The sequence below is a fragment of the Stigmatopora argus genome, chromosome 1 (assembly GCF_051989625.1).
Source record: "Stigmatopora argus isolate UIUO_Sarg chromosome 1, RoL_Sarg_1.0, whole genome shotgun sequence".
In the NCBI taxonomy this organism is placed as follows: domain Eukaryota; kingdom Metazoa; phylum Chordata; class Actinopteri; order Syngnathiformes; family Syngnathidae; genus Stigmatopora; species Stigmatopora argus.
The window spans coordinates 6244263-6259751 of record NC_135387.1 but is presented as its reverse complement, the minus strand read 5'-3'; the positions used below and the strand labels follow the sequence as shown (position 1 = coordinate 6259751).

Here is a 15489-nt window from a genome sequence, read left to right as displayed (position 1 = left end):
GATGTAGATGTAGATATAGAAACCTGTCCTTCCTCTGGCCGAGAAGCATCGTAACCCACCAAATTTGAGGAGCATGCCATTCATAGTCTGAAATGGAGCCCATAATACACGAAACGTAATCTCGCCTCGGTTCTAGTCGCAAATTCTGCTTCTAACTCCTCCTCTTCCTCTGCTCAGCGCAAATCAACAAAGCAAGGGCCCCGGGCACTGTCTATGGTGCTGAAAGCCAAACCACGCTCATGCTGAAAAACCATCATCGCCTCTTTCATGCATTACCAGTGTACCGACAATATACTGTAAATGCATGGACACAGAAAAATAAGCATTTCAAAAAATAAAGTGGCAAGAAAGAGAAGGCTATTTATAGATGAATGTGATTAATATATAAATAGACACCATTTCCTCTGGACTGTAGACACACACACTTTTACACTTTGATGAAAAGCTTTGTTTCCAATTTCATCTATTCCTTCTCTTATCATCACATCATGTCCCAGGAGCGTAATAAAAAAAACTGACACACTTTCATGGCGGATGAGCACTTTCAATATTTCCATAAATAGGTACAAAAAAATCCAACTTTTCAACTCAATTTGTAAGAGGTGAAATCTGAATAAAAATTGCATGTGATGGTCAAGTCACACATGATAGTATTTTTGGATGAATGAGCAAAGGTGATAAATACTGGGGGATTTAAGGCCTATGATAAAATGTGTGCCTTTGCAGGGATTCAATATAAACTGTGGGATTTAGCATAAAAGTCAAATGATAAATAATGACAATTAAAATTAGGATTAAGGGTCTACAATTGACTTGTTTTCAGGGGTTAGGAGCAAATTAGTATTTAAGTGCCTTAATACAGACATGCTTGCTTGGTTTTAGTTATATAAACAGAAATGTCCTTGAAATTAACTATTTTAAGTTAGTGCCTAAGGACTTTCCAGTTTTAAGGTCATGTGCACGTGTTGCAGCCAGCAGTGGTGATTTATATATTAATTATAATTCTTCTCAGTTTGCAAATCCCAAGGAAAGAGCACACAGAGCACTGACTGGTGCATTTTATGTACCAAGAAATCCTCGGTCAGCTTGTCACAGTCATAGAACAAAAGGATGTCAAGATGGTCTGTTGTCACGTTTAACTCATTCACTCCTATTGATGGTGGTACTTGTCCCAGCCATTTAGATTGGGAGAAATCATTCGCTGCATGCCCACCCATTCAAAATGGCCGCGATGTCTGCTGCCGTTAACGAAAGCCAATGAGTTCAAATGTCACATCCACCCTGGCCGTCATACCCTAGTCTTTCCTGTCCTCCTGCTTGGAGTTCTATCAATGACAATACCAGCCATTAAGTTAAAATGTCACACTCATACTGCCCTGACATATTTTAATCTTTCCTCTTCTCCCTCTTTGATAGCTATTGCCTACAATAACAGCTAATGAGTTAAATTGCCGCACTCACCCTACCTTGTCATACCCTAGTCTTTCCAGTTCTCCCGCTTGCATGTCTATCACCGTCAATGTCAGCCAATGACCTAAAATGTCAAACTCATCCTACCCTGTCACACCATCCTTCTCTCTCGTGATGCGAAAAGCACACCCTTTCAATATCTTTACTCCTCACAAATGTTCTTTTCAGCCATTCTCTCCAAGCTTGAAATTCCATCAATCCAAATCACTCTTCCTTTCCATGCTCCTGACTCTTTCCCCTAGTTCTCCTTCCCATCTGATGGTTAATTCATGGAGTCTGGCTGAACATGCTTCCTCTCCATTATTAATATAACATTAGGGAGACAAGAGGGAGGAGAAGAGAGGGGGATAAAAAGGCCGGAAACAAGAAGAGAGGGTGGATGGGAAGACAAGGGATATGGAGAAAGGGCAGTGAAATGAAGAGAGAGCATCTGGGATGGGGAGAGAGTGTTTACCCCCGATAGCTACACCGGTGGGAGTGTGACAGATGAGAAGAGGAAACAAGTCGGGGGGAGGAATTCCAGGTGGCACGTGATGCCATTGCAATGCACGCCATGTCCCATTCAAAGAGAAAGGAGGATCATGTGATACACACATGTATTTTTATGGAGAAATGCAAACAGTCACAGAGTGAAATGAAAAAAACAAGGGTGTGGGGGGTGGTTGGAGGGAGTATAGAAAGAAATACAACCAGAGTGCATTTGCCGCGCATCAGTGTTCACACACGTAGTTAAGCCTCTGTGTCTTATGCTCAACATAAAAGCAGAGCGACCTGAAATAACCCGCACTGAGGTTTTATTTTTTTTCTCCAACACATTAACCTGAAGTCTGTCTGCGTATGCACAGATTTCAAGGTTTACGACACAGGAGCACTCGGTGTCTTGATTCATCTCTGCAACTGAAACATACTACTATATTGTCTTTTTAACAACAAAAAAGAACTACAATGTTATTTCGTATTATCAAAACAGCTCATGCTTTTTGATTGGACAAACAATGATGCAGAAATTTAGAGGTTTCAATAAAAAAGCTGTAAACCAAAAACTAGCAGTCCAGAAATGACACTTCTGCACTTCAACTAGATATAAGATGAATAATAATTACAATGCATTTGACTTTGTTAAATTCGCGTTTCACACAGAATATGGTAGAAGTAAGCCATGTGGGCTACATTGAGGTACACAAAACTTGCTCTAAAAAAGAAGTCTCAAGACGATGTGTTGACATTGTCATCCAGCATTGCCTATTCTCTTTATTCAGATATTAAGAGACTAAGGCCCATAAGACTGAAAATAAAATTGGTATACATACTGTATGTCTATGACTAAAGGCATTTTTTATGTTAACCTGCCTTACAGAATGCAGAATTTGATTGCCACTGAACACAAAGGCTGGTGAGCCAAAAATGTCCACATTCTGCACTAGTATAAATGCAGCCAAGTATACAGGAGAGGAAATGTGCCGGACATGGTGGCCATGTGCATTTCTCCTTAATGTTCACTAATGACCTGCTAATTAGGAATTCCTGGGTGGGGATGTGTAGGACTTGCGTAATCATTGACTCACACCGACGTGTCCCTCGTGCATGAGAAAAGAAACACACTAGAGCTGATCCTCAGTAGCTAGCTTCAGAATTTAAAGTTGGTAGCATTCTTTTTGCCATATGAGCTCACTTACAAACAACCAACTCAGAATGAGCTAACATGAAAGAGCACACTAAAATAATACCACTGCATTGACATGCAACATTTTTCTGATGAATATTTAACTTTCTTTGATTCACTACTGTCCCAACACGTGGGATTGTGCATGTGTTGTGACCTGAGCAAAAATGAGAGCTGAATTGCTGTCATGAATTTCATTCGTACAAAGGTCTATGATAGGCTACAGCAGGAGTCTCCAAAGCGGTCCTCAAGGGCCACTGCGGGTGCAGGTTTTTGTTCCAACCCATCCAACAGAAACAGTTTAACCAATGAGGTTTGTGCTGAAAAAAGAAGCACCTGACTGCAATCCACTGATTGCACTTCTATGATACCAGATTGGTGGAAAAGTTTTCTCTTACAGGTTGGAACGAAAACCCGCACCCACTGAAGCCCTTTCTGGAATAGTTTGGGGACCACTGGGCTAATGCTTGACTGATTTACTTGTACGCCAACCAAAACAAAAAGGCAATAGTGGGAAAGTAAGGACTGGCGGAATCCCCCCAAAACAAGGACCTTATACTATGAGATCAAGCGTGACATATTGGGCACTTTTGATTTAAACCATTATGCATAATGTCCACCATACATATTTGGGGGAGCAGTGAAATTACTATTGTGACAACACACAATTGTTGGTATTGAGCAACACGTCAAAAAAATAGAACCACTAAAATAAGAGTTCGTTGGAATAATGTTCTCACATTTCCTTTTATTGGAATGTGCAGGTGAAGTTATGAAACCTGAGTGTATTCTATCTATGTCTTTTCTTTTAGCTCTTAAAAACAGCTCCAAGAAGGAAAATGCCTGCAAATACCAAATATGCACACAAATATAACTCAGTATGCAATGGAAAGATGGGCTATCTACATTTATTTTGTCATTATTGTCTAGGTCTACAATGTCTTCTGTGTCTGTCTTGCTCCATATTTATTTTGTTATTATTGTCTAGGTCTACAATGTCTTCGGTGTCTGCCTTGCTCCATATTTATTTTATTATTGTCTTGGTCTACAATGTCTTCTGTGTCCATCTTGTTCTCCAATTTTTTTATGAAGACTGATATAGAATTTTTGTTAGAATGGGCAATTAACACTAACAAACTAACCATTCAGTTGAAAGTCTGGACAATGTTGCTTTGCTACCAGACATACAATCCTAAAGAATGTCTGTTTTGCTGCACCACCAGCATATCTGCAACTAGAAAGGCAGGAAATGAATTGTCTCCCCTCAGTGTTACCCTCCGGTAGTGCAGTTTGGAGTTTTTGGCACAGTTGGCCAAATCCCTCGCGCATGCATGGACACAATAGCCCACAGAAATGACGCATTGGCAATTATAGATGCACAGGTGCATCAACAATTGGCGTCTTGCGCGTGCATGTCTGCCAGCAATGTCTTCACACGCACTTGGCCTCCATGTCGTACAGTTGGAGAAGGTCAGAAATCACGGTATCCAGGTGGGCTTTGGTCACGCCCTCACAAAGCACCTGCACACATACACATGTAGGCATGACTTCAAACAACCTAGAATTTCTTGCCGTAGGGAAGAACCACAAAAAAGTCCTTTTTTAGCATTTGCATTTAAATAGAGCAAAGCAGAGCTTCCACAAAAGGGACCTCATTAGTGAAATTGCTTGACAATGGAACATTTTAAGTGCACTACTCTCAGATTAATATAACAGGGTGAAGAATGTCAAAAAGTGGAGCAGTAGATGGTAAGCTTCAATCAAATATAATAGGTTACTGAACTGTATAACAACACATTGGCATTTGTCGTCTCTTTAATCATATGGCGACATTGGAAAATAATTTGGAAAAATAAATCAGTTGTTATTGGTCAGACAGCTTGATTTTTATGCTATCCTGTATTTCATTGTCATTATAAATTTATTTTGTAACATACTAATTTTTTAAAATTATTTTTACAGATAATTATTAAGTGTCAATTTGATTTTAAAATGGCACTGACCACAGAAATCTGAAGAACAATCCATTGATTTCCCTAATTCCCATGTAAAAATGTCATTTCCAAAATGACACAAAACCAACAGGAGGTAACCTGGATATGGCCAAAAAATCAGCAGAAAGCAACACATGGGAAACAGCCCAGAAATTCCCTAAAAATCAATAGCAAATTATCAAAAATTTAGAGGAAGCGACCGCTAAGTACCCTAACATGACAAGGAAGTGACGCAAAATTAACTCTGCCTGCCACTGACAACGTTAAAGCTCCAATTCACTTAAACTGGCAGTGGATGCTCATCCTTCAGTGCCATTAAATTACCATTTTATGGCCAAAATAAACTGATCCAGCCTACATAAGATCTAGTTGGCATGAATGTAGGCCCACAAATCAAATTGAGCTATCCATTAGCTTCTACTTAGCATCAACAGGCAAACAGTTCAGCCCAAAAAAAACGCACATAATTGACTGCTCCCTCCTTTGAATAACATTTTCTTCTGCATGTTCGCGCTGACAATAAAATAAATACATTTGTGAGTAAGGTGTTTTTATTTATTGAATAATTAAATGTTTATAATTATTTTTGGATTCACATTTAGTTTTGGAGTCTCATTTCTTAATTTTGTAATTATATTGAGTGTTCATTTTATTTATTCATGTATTTTTTTCCAAATTAATTTTTCTACTTATAGTATTTATTTTAATTTTTGGTTCATTCATTTATTTTTAATTGTCAGCTGTGGGCTGCCATTTTCACTCATTTTTGGGTGCAAAATGCAAAACGTCTCCTTTGTGTCTCAATCACATCTATTTTTTTTCTCCCACGGCTTACCTACTTAATATGTTGTTACTACATGGATTCAACTAACCCTATCCTTCAAGTATTTCTTGGTTGTGTGTCAAATTGTAACTCATTTCAGAATTTTAACATGTTCCAAAAAATGTATAATAAATATAAAACAGTATGACAATTGAGCACACCCCATGAACGCACACACCCAAACACAAATCTGCTTTCAGTATTGAGATTTAGTCCTCTATCATAAAACTACGTAATGAACTTGAAGGGAAATAAAAAGATCAAGCTGAGTGCACAAAATTCTGAGCCAATCCAACATACACACCTGCCACCAATGTTTCTCTCCAAGGGGAATCTCCACTCCGTAGCTGGTGAGAGCCAAATACAGTGTCGCTATAGCGATGTGTTGTGGCTTGTGCCGGATACACATGGATCCATGGTAGCAGTCTCTAAGCAACGCCCAGGAAGTCTCAGCAACGGGGCATCTCGACCAAGCGTGGCGGTTCACCAGTGATCTCACTGACATCAAGTAGTGAAGTAAATACTAGATAGAGGATGAGATAGAAGAACCACTTCCAGAAAAGCTCTGAAAACTATGATGAAAAAAAATGGACTTTCCAACCAAAAGGCAACTCTGACTCAAACACTCTAAAAAAAGCCCGACTCTCAGCTTTACTCAGGCCAACACACCTTGTGAGGGTGCTCAAAGGAGACTTGGAAGTTGAGCTGTCGGAGGATGAGAAGCTCACACTGCACCACACTGTCTCTCAAGTCCCAGAATTCCTTGTCACATTCTAAAGGAGGGCTGCCACTGTTGAAGTACCTGAGACGTTGGAGACAGTGTTTCAGTCGACAACCGCGGCACACTGACCAGACAAAATGGGAAAAGGCTGAAAAAGGATCTTTATTAAGATACGGTCATTGTGCTTTAAATTAAAAGAGGAATAAAGTTACCTACCTATTTTTTTTCTTTTCAACAACTAGATTGAATAAAATTCAATAAGTATTTTACAAGTGTTTTTGCTCTGTTATTTCTTGTGGTTTTGCACTATTTTTCTGTGCAGCATTCACCCACATACGGCGAGAGGATTTTACCTGTGGCTTACGTTGATAATGTCTCGGGTCCTTATGTGCTGCTCCTCCACTTTGCCTGCCAGGTATACACAGCTCATGGCCACCAGGTACGGTTCATACATACTGAAGTTGACGCATTTGAAGAAGTTGTGGTACAACACGCACGCTGTAGCCACTGGTACAGAGTGCATGCCAAGCTTCACTCCTGAGCAAAAGATAGACGTTTTTTTTCATTTTTTTTGTATTTATTTGATAACAGTAAACAATTCTCCTTATCTATGGTGTTCTGTAGAACACAGCAAGCTTTTTATACGTTCGTAAAGCACCCCGCACAACCCTATCGAGGATAGAGCGGTTCAGAAAATGACATGAGATGAGAAGTAATAAGACATTGGCTGCCACTGACGGCAAAAGATGTCCAACTCGTTTTACAGGGAGGGCTTGCAAATCAGACTGGAAGTGGTTAGCGCATCACCCTCAGAGTTCTGAGGTCGAGGGTTTGATTCCAGGTCGGTCCTCACTGTGTGGCATTTGAATTTTCTCCCCAGGCTTATGTGGATGTTTTCTCCGGGTACTCCGGTTTCCTCCCACATGCCAAAAACATACATGGTAGAGGGGTTGGACACTTTAAAAAGTTGTCCGTCTCCTCGTGCCCTGCGATCAGCTGGCCACAGTTTCAGGGTGTCCCCCAACTCTGGCCCGAAAGTCAGCTGGGATAGGCTCAGGCACCCCCTGCGACCCTCGAGAGGATAAGCGGTTCAGAAAATTAATTTTAAAAAAAATTAACAAACGTGTTTGAAACTTCTTTGTACTGCCCAAGTGATTTGTTAAGAGAAAATGGGGAATTGTGATTTTTTGGGCACTGTTTTGAAAACAGTGCTGTAATAATAAGCCTTTTATATGTTTTTTCTTGTATAAGTTTGGAGAAAATGTCGACTCTCCTTGATACAATTTTTGGGATACAACGACTATGACATGGTAAAACATAGCCAGAGTACCAAATTTGTTTTCAAAATGTAAATTTTTTTAGTGCAGTTATTTCTTAGGACATTTGATACATATTAGTGATGGATCGCAACGAGTTATTGGCAGATGTTCAAAATCGGGTCAATGGGACTCACATGTAAAAATATATGATTGGGACATCGCCTACGTTACTTCTTCAGATCTTACTGCTTTTGCACTATTTTTTAATGCGCGTTTGGTTACCTGATTCCATTATGAAGCGACACACTCGAAAGTGTGTTTTCACCTCACGAGGAATTTGCACTTCTCTCCTTGAGCCAAAAGAGTTCCCAGCAGCTAGAACCACAGGTGGATCGTGGGAGGCAGATGAGCGACAGGACGGACCTGGTTCCATGACTTCTGGAACATCAGCACGGAACTAATTACTAGTAAGCGCAAAGACAGTTTACAGACATCTACTTTGGTCACATCAGTAAGTCTATTTGCCAACTTAACGGAACACATGGGAAGACCCAATTCTTAAACAGGAGCGTGCCATGCTGCGGCTAACAAATAGTAGCTATCGGAAATACAATAAGTAAATAAGGCTCCTGCCGGTCAAATACAAAGTGCCAAAAATCATAATCATAAAATTGGAAATTGGATTCAATCATCCCCTAAACTAAGAATACTTTATATGGATGTTATATCCCACACAATAGTATTCAGTCATCGACGAAGTAAAAAAAAATAGTTTGGGAACGGTGCAGGGGCGCCCTATTATTACGTCAATATTGTCGCACAATTATGACGGAGGTGCCCCCAAAATGGCAATTCGCAATCACACTGCTAAATCGCAATATTAAATATAATTATAGTAAATAATTAAATAACATTTTCACAACTATTTTTCTTTTGTACTAATGGGATTTGGCTGACACGGAAAATTTTGAGTTATGTTTAAAATCTATTTGGCTTTCTCGTTTCTTGCCACAAAAGATGCGTTGAAACACAAAAAAACAAGGTACTACATCACGTATCTATTCTTTTCACGAGTGTCTACAATTGAAAATGTATGCGACTGCACTTGAAATATTTTAAATAACGTTAAAATCCCGAATACACGTTTTTACTGTTGTATGATTTACGTATTAACATCAATGCAGCACTAGCAACAAATCGTCTCCTTTAGGCACCTGTTTCTCGCTGTTTTGACCATGCAACAAAGATAAACGAATGGTACCTTATGACAACCCTTTCCCATGAGTTTCCTCTTTTTATTATTTAATTTTATTTTTGCAATCAGTGACGTTATAGTCGACACTATCGGCTTCAAGAGGTCACGTGGTTGGGTTGCTATGCAACTAGCCGCAAACAGCTACAGAAATGTCGTCCAGATACTCAGCAAACCAGGTCAATATTAATGCTGTAAAACTGAACCTTCGTTTTTCGCATTTGACATGATCTGGAATCGTTGTTTCTTTCCTCAGTACGATGATGCCTTCAACCCTAAAAGGCTGCAGAACTGGTGTCTGACGAAGCCTGAATTTAAGGTCACTAAAATCATTACAACAGTGTTTTTATGATGACTACATTACAAAAGTATTATACCAGGGGTCGGGAACCTTTTTGACATAGAGAGCCATAAACAATTTCTATTTTCAAATGTTATTCCTTGAGAGCTATATTCAGAATTTAAGAGTAAAAATTTGAAAATAAGATGTGATTTTTTGGGGGTCATTTTACCACTTTTAAAGTGCTAAATGAATTATTTTGGCAACACTGTTATGCAGTTGCTAATCAATGAAAATATGCATGCAGAAAAGTACAATGACAAAAAAGAAGATGACTGAAGTTAGAGGTAGTGTCAGCGCCATAGTGTCGACATGACGCTCCTATTGGTGCATTAGGGACTCAGCTCTGTCACCAGCGGTTTAAATACATATTTTACCTCACAGGTTAGCCAAGAGCCACATGCACCCATCAGAAGAGCCACATATATGGCTTCCGAGCCGTAGGTTCCCTACCTCTGTATTATACTAATTATATAATGCCGCGGTGTCCTTTTAATTTGTTTTATTTTTTTAATCGAAGATCTGAATACACAAAAACAAGGATACAAGGAGCAGGAAACAATCCCAAAAAGTTGGGACATTGTGTAAAGTGTAAATAAAAACAGAATAGACGACAATGATCTGAAAATCCTTTTGAAGTAATATTTAATTGAATACAAAAAATATTTAACTATCAATCTGTTAAACAGACTTGGTTCATTCTTTTTGAATACAATCCTGAAATACCTTACAATTGTACATTTAAAAATATTGTTGTTTACAAAGTTGTGAACCTTGGAGCATCCTTCCAAGAGACTTAATGACAATATTTGAACATCAACTATCACTATTTTCAATTGAATATATAAATTGAAAGTAATTTTATGATAGTTCTATCTATCTAAAAACGTGCGGTAGGCTGATTGGACACTCTAAATGGCCCCAAGGTATGAGTTTGAGCATGAATGGTTGTCCATCTCTCTGTGCCCTGCGATTGGCTGGCCACAGATTCAGGGTGTCCCTGCCTGGTGTCCGTAGTTAGCTGGGATACGGTCCAGCACTCCCTGCGACCTTTGTGGGAAAAAGTGGTTCAGATAATTCATGAATGAATAATTCTATCCTGTTTTTTTAAACATCATCCCGATTGGAATTAAGAGTTTGTATATACTCTTCACCTTTAATACATAAAAACTAGTCCATCAGTGTAGGTAAAGATCTGCTCAGTACTAATCGTTATCTTTAATATTTTTATGAATATATGTAAAAATGGGCGGCCCTGCGGCTTGACTGGTTAGCGCGCCGGCCTCACAGCTCAGGGGTCCTGGGTTCAAATCCAGGTCGGGCCACCTGTGTGGCTTGTTCTCCCTGGGCCTGCATGGGTTTTCCTTGGGTACACCGGTTTCCTCTCACATTCCATAAGACATGCATGGTAGGCTGATTGGACACTCTAAATTGCCCCTAGGTATGAGTGTGTGTGAATGGTTGTCTGTCTCCTTGTGCCCTGCTATTGGCTGGCCACCTATTCAGGGTGTCCCCCGCCTCTGGCCCGAAGTCAGCTGGGATAGGCTCCAGCATCCCCCGCGACCCTAGTGAGGATGAGGCGTTTCGGAAAATGAATGAATATGTAAAAACAGTTGGGGAATGAAACAAAAAGTTAACGATTAGTGAGGAATGCAACAGAATCACACATCCACATTCATTCAACTTTAAAACACTGAGAAAGGTCCATAAATCAAAATATAACAATTTTAGAAATAGCCTTCTTTTGTGTGTTCAGCAGCTCTGATATGACCTTTTTAAAATTGAATCTTCCTCGCCAAAAAAAGGGAGCAAACTGAGTGATGTTGACATGGCTTGCTGCATTTATTCATTGGGTGTTTTGAACACAACTTTTAGTTGTAAAATTGGCTTTGCGCCGAGTGTAGACAATAGACACAAGCTGTATACTCATGCTAAAAATATGTACTTGGCCAAGGCAATATAACCTTTCGTTTGAAGGCGCCCACAGCACGAAAAGGCTCCACCAAATTTGTGGCAGACAGTAATGGACACCTACTTCCTGGAACAGTTAAGGTAAAGCCTTAAAACTTGCATTACTTTTATTGTTTAATATTGGGCAATGTGGTTAAACAATATCAGTCATATATTTATATGTGTTATGCACCAGAAAGGAAGTGCTTGGCCTGATTTCAAAGGGACATGGGATCTACCCGCTCGAATACCAGTCCAGAAAATCAACCCCACTAGCCGCTCTGTGGAAGGTATTAAACGTCTCAGGGCCTGGGGCTTTGACCCGGACCACGTAGGCACCCCTGGGCCACCACCTGGCAGCAAAATAACTGATGCCTCGCCAAATCCTAGCAAGGTTTGGATTAGTCTCTTGGTCGCAGCTTTTACACACCAGCACGTCCATAGACACATCACCTCACCTATCGAGGGTCATGAAAGTAGCAATTCACATGGAAAGACATAACATCTAAGCTTGAGTTCAACGTTTGAAGCAGCATCAAGCTGTCAATCCATTCATGTCATGCCATTCCTAGTTAACTTATACAGCCGTACCTCTACTTACGAAATTAATTGGTTCCAAGAATTTTTTACGTATTTGAACATTTCGGAAGTAGAGGTGTACTTTATATGTAAATTCTCTAATTTTTCCATGGTCCTCACACAACTTCCAACTAAACTCTTTAAAATTGGTCAAAATGTCCCAAATTTGTATGAAAGATGTGAGAAAACACACAAAAATGAGAGAAAATTATGAGAAAATTATTTATTAATGTCCTAAAATAAATAAAGGATAGGAAAATGTGCCCTGCGCCGCTGAAATATCTCCCTCCGCGGCCGTTATAGATGTAATACTCGTGTTTGTCCGCCAGATAGCGGAAAGAGCCTGTTCTACCAGTGCCGAAAGTCGTCCACTTTGTAGTACATTTTAGACTTTTACGTGTGTCCCGTGTGTCCCGTGTGTGTGCGTGAAAATATGTGCCACGTTGCATTTGTAGTTTTTAATCACTTAATAAGGGGAATTTAAAATAACAGATAAGGAAATGCATTTACTTTTGAGGGGATTTCATGACTTGGATCTTTTTCGTATCTCGAGTCACTAATTTGCATATTTCGTTCGTAAGTAGAGGTATGACTGTATTGCGGTTTTCTCATGTCTTGCATTTGTTATTTGCTGCTTGATTTGGACTCATAACATTACAAATTCAAATATACGATCAAAATAATTTCAGAACGCCGAGGGTGTACAGCAGAACGATGCCATTTCTTCGTCCGTGCGACCACCAACAGCTGAAACCCAGACAACATCGCAGAGCCGCCCTGATACTGCAGACTCCAAAACTGGAAAACGTGTGAAGATGCAGGCACAGGTTTCGTCTGTCACAAATGCTGGCAAGCCTGAGACGAGCAAACCAGAGAACCAGACAGCCAGAGAGCAATGTTTTCTTTGAGGCCCACAACAGGGGAAATAAACTCTAAGTAAATGAGAACTGTAAATGCATAATTGCCATATTTTCTAAATGGGGTAACTCTACTGATGTACCAGATGTAACTGATGTAGAAATAAAATTGCTACATTTTTGTTGTTATCACACTGTTTTCAAGTTCAATAGCTGGACATTTGGAATGGTTTTGAGAATTCGGGAGTCGTGACATATCACACGTAAACATGACTGCTTTTATTGTTTTAGTACATAATAAAGATCAATTCAATCAAATCAAATCAAAAGCCTTTATTGTCATTATACAAAAGCTGCGTATAACGAAATGAGTGGTGCTACTCCACAAAGTGCGTGTTTCAATAAAAACAAGTAATTTAAAAAGTCATGTCCGGCAATGTTAAAATGTGAAAAAATCCGGCAGATGTTAAAACCATAGTGTAACCAACAATAAAATACATCTAAAATATGAGTTCATGAGATGAATGTTTGTGTGGGCAGACAAAAGATTCCCTGTGTACAAGAAAACGAGTACGGAAGTGATAGGAACATGACAGTATGCTCACAGTTGACTGAACAATGCTAACATAACTGACGGCCACACAGTTCTAAAATGACACTGCCCAGTCAGCCAGTCGCGCCCACTCCCAAATGACACTGACTTAAGATAATCAGCGTCGCCCTAGACAAAAAGACGCACAAACTCTTTGCCACTCAATACTACTTTTCCTCAAATGATCTTAAAGTCAGATAGTGATAAGAAAAAAATGACCGCGTGGTGTTTGGCTATGTGATTAATCAACACATCCATGGCACACATACCAATTCCATGACATGCAATGTGACTCAAATGTTTCATGTCAGCATGGTCCATTCTGCCTGTAGGTCAACTTCACACTGAGCCAACCAGTTTCCTCCAATCAGATGGAGGACTGGCAGCTGCAAGAAATGGAATAAAATGTGTACATTGGGGGAAAACCATTCCAAAACAGTCTAAAACCCCACTTTGACTTGGTTAAGGGTCCCCAACTCCGGTGAAGTGCGCCCATCCAATTTGTTTTCCATATCTCCCTTTTCCAACATCGCATTTTCTGAACCGCTTTATCCTCACTAGGGTCGCGAGGGTGCTGGAGCCTATCCCTGCTGACTTCGGGCCAGAGGCAGGGGACGCCCTGAATTGGTGGCCAGTCAATCGCAGGGCACAAGGAGACGAACAACCATTCGCGCTCACACTCATACCTAGGGGCAATTTAGAGTGTCCAATCAGCCTACCACGCATGTCTTGGGAATGTGGGGGGAAACCGTAGTACCCAGAGGAAATCCACGCAGGCCCGGAGAGAACAGGCAAATTCCACACAAGTGGACTGACCTGGATGTTAACCCAGGTCCCCCAGCTTTTGCATTACCACGAACATGATCATTCATCCGTAACACGATGCAACTCTTTCACACAGCAAATGCTTGAAGACGAAGAAACGGAAACAACGTGGACAAAGCCAAGAACAATGCACACTCCCTTTAGAAAGCGTAAAACATTCATTCGCTCTCTTGAGACAGTGTATGTAGGACAGTCGTGAGTATGGAAAGGAAACCCCTCAGAGCTCTGTCATCTCTCGGTTGCTGCTTCAGTGTCACTTTTAGCATTGCTATTTCTCCATTGTCCTTTGCCAAATCGCTGTTGTTCCTCCCTTCTAATGAAACCTCTTCTTCATGATTTCCTTGCCTTCCGATTTCTCTTTCCGCCACAATTTTATTTGAATCATGGTCATCGTTGGTGACCCCATATGCACCTTCCTCATTTGCATTTTCCGTGCAAAGTAACTCCCCCAGTATGAGTGTGCTGCAGGGAGAGGCTTCAGTGTGCGTATACAGATAGACCCTCCAAGGGAGTACATGTGTTGGTGTGAAGGCCAACGTCTGGATGTTGACCAACTGCATTGCAGCCTGAAAGCTTTGCGGCGAAGAGCGACTGACATTATGACACACGATGTGTTCTATCATACAAAAAACATCCTCTTCACTCTCAGCAATATCTAGGAGCAAGAAAACAAACAAATACAAAATATTAGAAATATTTTTACAGAAAATTCTAATGAAGTTTCTTCACTAAATTTGGATGATGAACTTTAAACATACAACACAAGTTTTGCGATTGAGCTCGTTGTTATAGAACTTGTGTAAAATGTACTGAAAGTATGAACAACTGATAGGTTTACTTCAACCATTTTTAGGGCAGGTGACTATTTATGGGAATTAAAGTAAAATGACCTCATTTGACTCCACATATGTGGGCTTCATGTTTTGGGTCATATAGGCTACAATATTAACATTCAGTATACAAGTCTGGGCTATATATGTGAGCCCCTGGTGGTAGTGACCACACTAATTTTCTGAACCACTTATCCTCACAAGGGTCACAGAGGGGGTGATGGAGCCTATCCCACCTAACTACAGGCACCAGGCAAGGCACACCCCGAATTGGCAGCCAGTCAATCTCAGGGCACAAGGAGATGGACAACCATTTATGCATACCTAGGGGCAA

The 15489-nt window shown here is 40.3% G+C and overlaps 3 protein-coding genes across 6 annotated transcripts in view; 1 reads left to right on the top strand and 2 right to left on the bottom strand.

Annotated features, from left to right (window-relative positions):
- Positions 1 to 3861: 3861 nt before the first annotated feature.
- Positions 3862 to 8765, bottom strand: ccnq (cyclin Q). Its single transcript, XM_077602478.1, has 5 exons — positions 8213 to 8765; positions 7025 to 7208; positions 6620 to 6752; positions 6255 to 6473; positions 3862 to 4654 (listed from the first exon to the last, which is right to left on the bottom strand). Exons 1-5 carry the CDS (start codon positions 8361 to 8363, stop codon positions 4565 to 4567), a joined length of 777 nt encoding a protein of 258 aa, XP_077458604.1. The 5' UTR covers positions 8364 to 8765; the 3' UTR covers positions 3862 to 4564.
- Positions 8276 to 13419, top strand: cfap126 (cilia and flagella associated protein 126). Of its 2 annotated transcripts, none has more exons than XM_077602493.1 (6): positions 8276 to 8397; positions 9255 to 9361; positions 9439 to 9501; positions 11500 to 11574; positions 11669 to 11866; positions 12741 to 13419. In XM_077602493.1, exons 2-6 carry the CDS (start codon positions 9335 to 9337, stop codon positions 12957 to 12959), a joined length of 582 nt encoding a protein of 193 aa, XP_077458619.1. In that variant the 5' UTR covers positions 8276 to 8397; positions 9255 to 9334; the 3' UTR covers positions 12960 to 13419. The 2 variants fall into 2 exon arrangements, with proteins under 2 accessions (XP_077458619.1, XP_077458627.1); XM_077602501.1 differs by lacking the exon at positions 8276 to 8397 and adding an exon at positions 8740 to 8972.
- Positions 13420 to 14444: 1025 nt separating this feature from the next.
- ap4b1 (adaptor related protein complex 4 subunit beta 1) overlaps positions 14445 to 15489 on the bottom strand; it is a 28506-nt gene continuing 27461 nt past the window's right edge. For all 3 annotated transcript variants that reach the window (XM_077613539.1, XM_077613455.1, XM_077613367.1), the window contains one exon: positions 14445 to 14980. In XM_077613539.1, the coding sequence (XP_077469665.1) occupies positions 14484 to 14980 (497 nt within the window). In that variant the 3' untranslated portion in view covers positions 14445 to 14483. The remainder of the gene's footprint in view (positions 14981 to 15489) is intronic.

Excerpts from the sequence above, each read along its gene's own strand:
- cfap126 (XM_077602493.1), top strand. The coding sequence starts at position 9,335 with ATGTCGTCCAGATACTCAGCAAACCAG. Across the intron at positions 9,362-9,438 it reads CCAGATACTCAGCAAACCAG|TACGATGATGCCTTCAACCC; the intron begins GTCAATATTAAT and ends TTCTTTCCTCAG. Across the intron at positions 11,867-12,740 it reads CCTCGCCAAATCCTAGCAAG|AACGCCGAGGGTGTACAGCA; the intron begins GTTTGGATTAGT and ends AAATAATTTCAG.
- ccnq (XM_077602478.1), bottom strand. The coding sequence starts at position 8,363 with ATGGAACCAGGTCCGTCCTGTCGCTCATCTGCCTCCCACGATCCACCT. Across the intron at positions 6,753-7,024 it reads ATTATCAACGTAAGCCACAG|GTACTTCAACAGTGGCAGCC; the intron begins GTAAAATCCTCT and ends CCAACGTCTCAG. Across the intron at positions 4,655-6,254 it reads GAGAGAAACATTGGTGGCAG|GTGCTTTGTGAGGGCGTGAC; the intron begins GTGTGTATGTTG and ends GTATGTGTGCAG.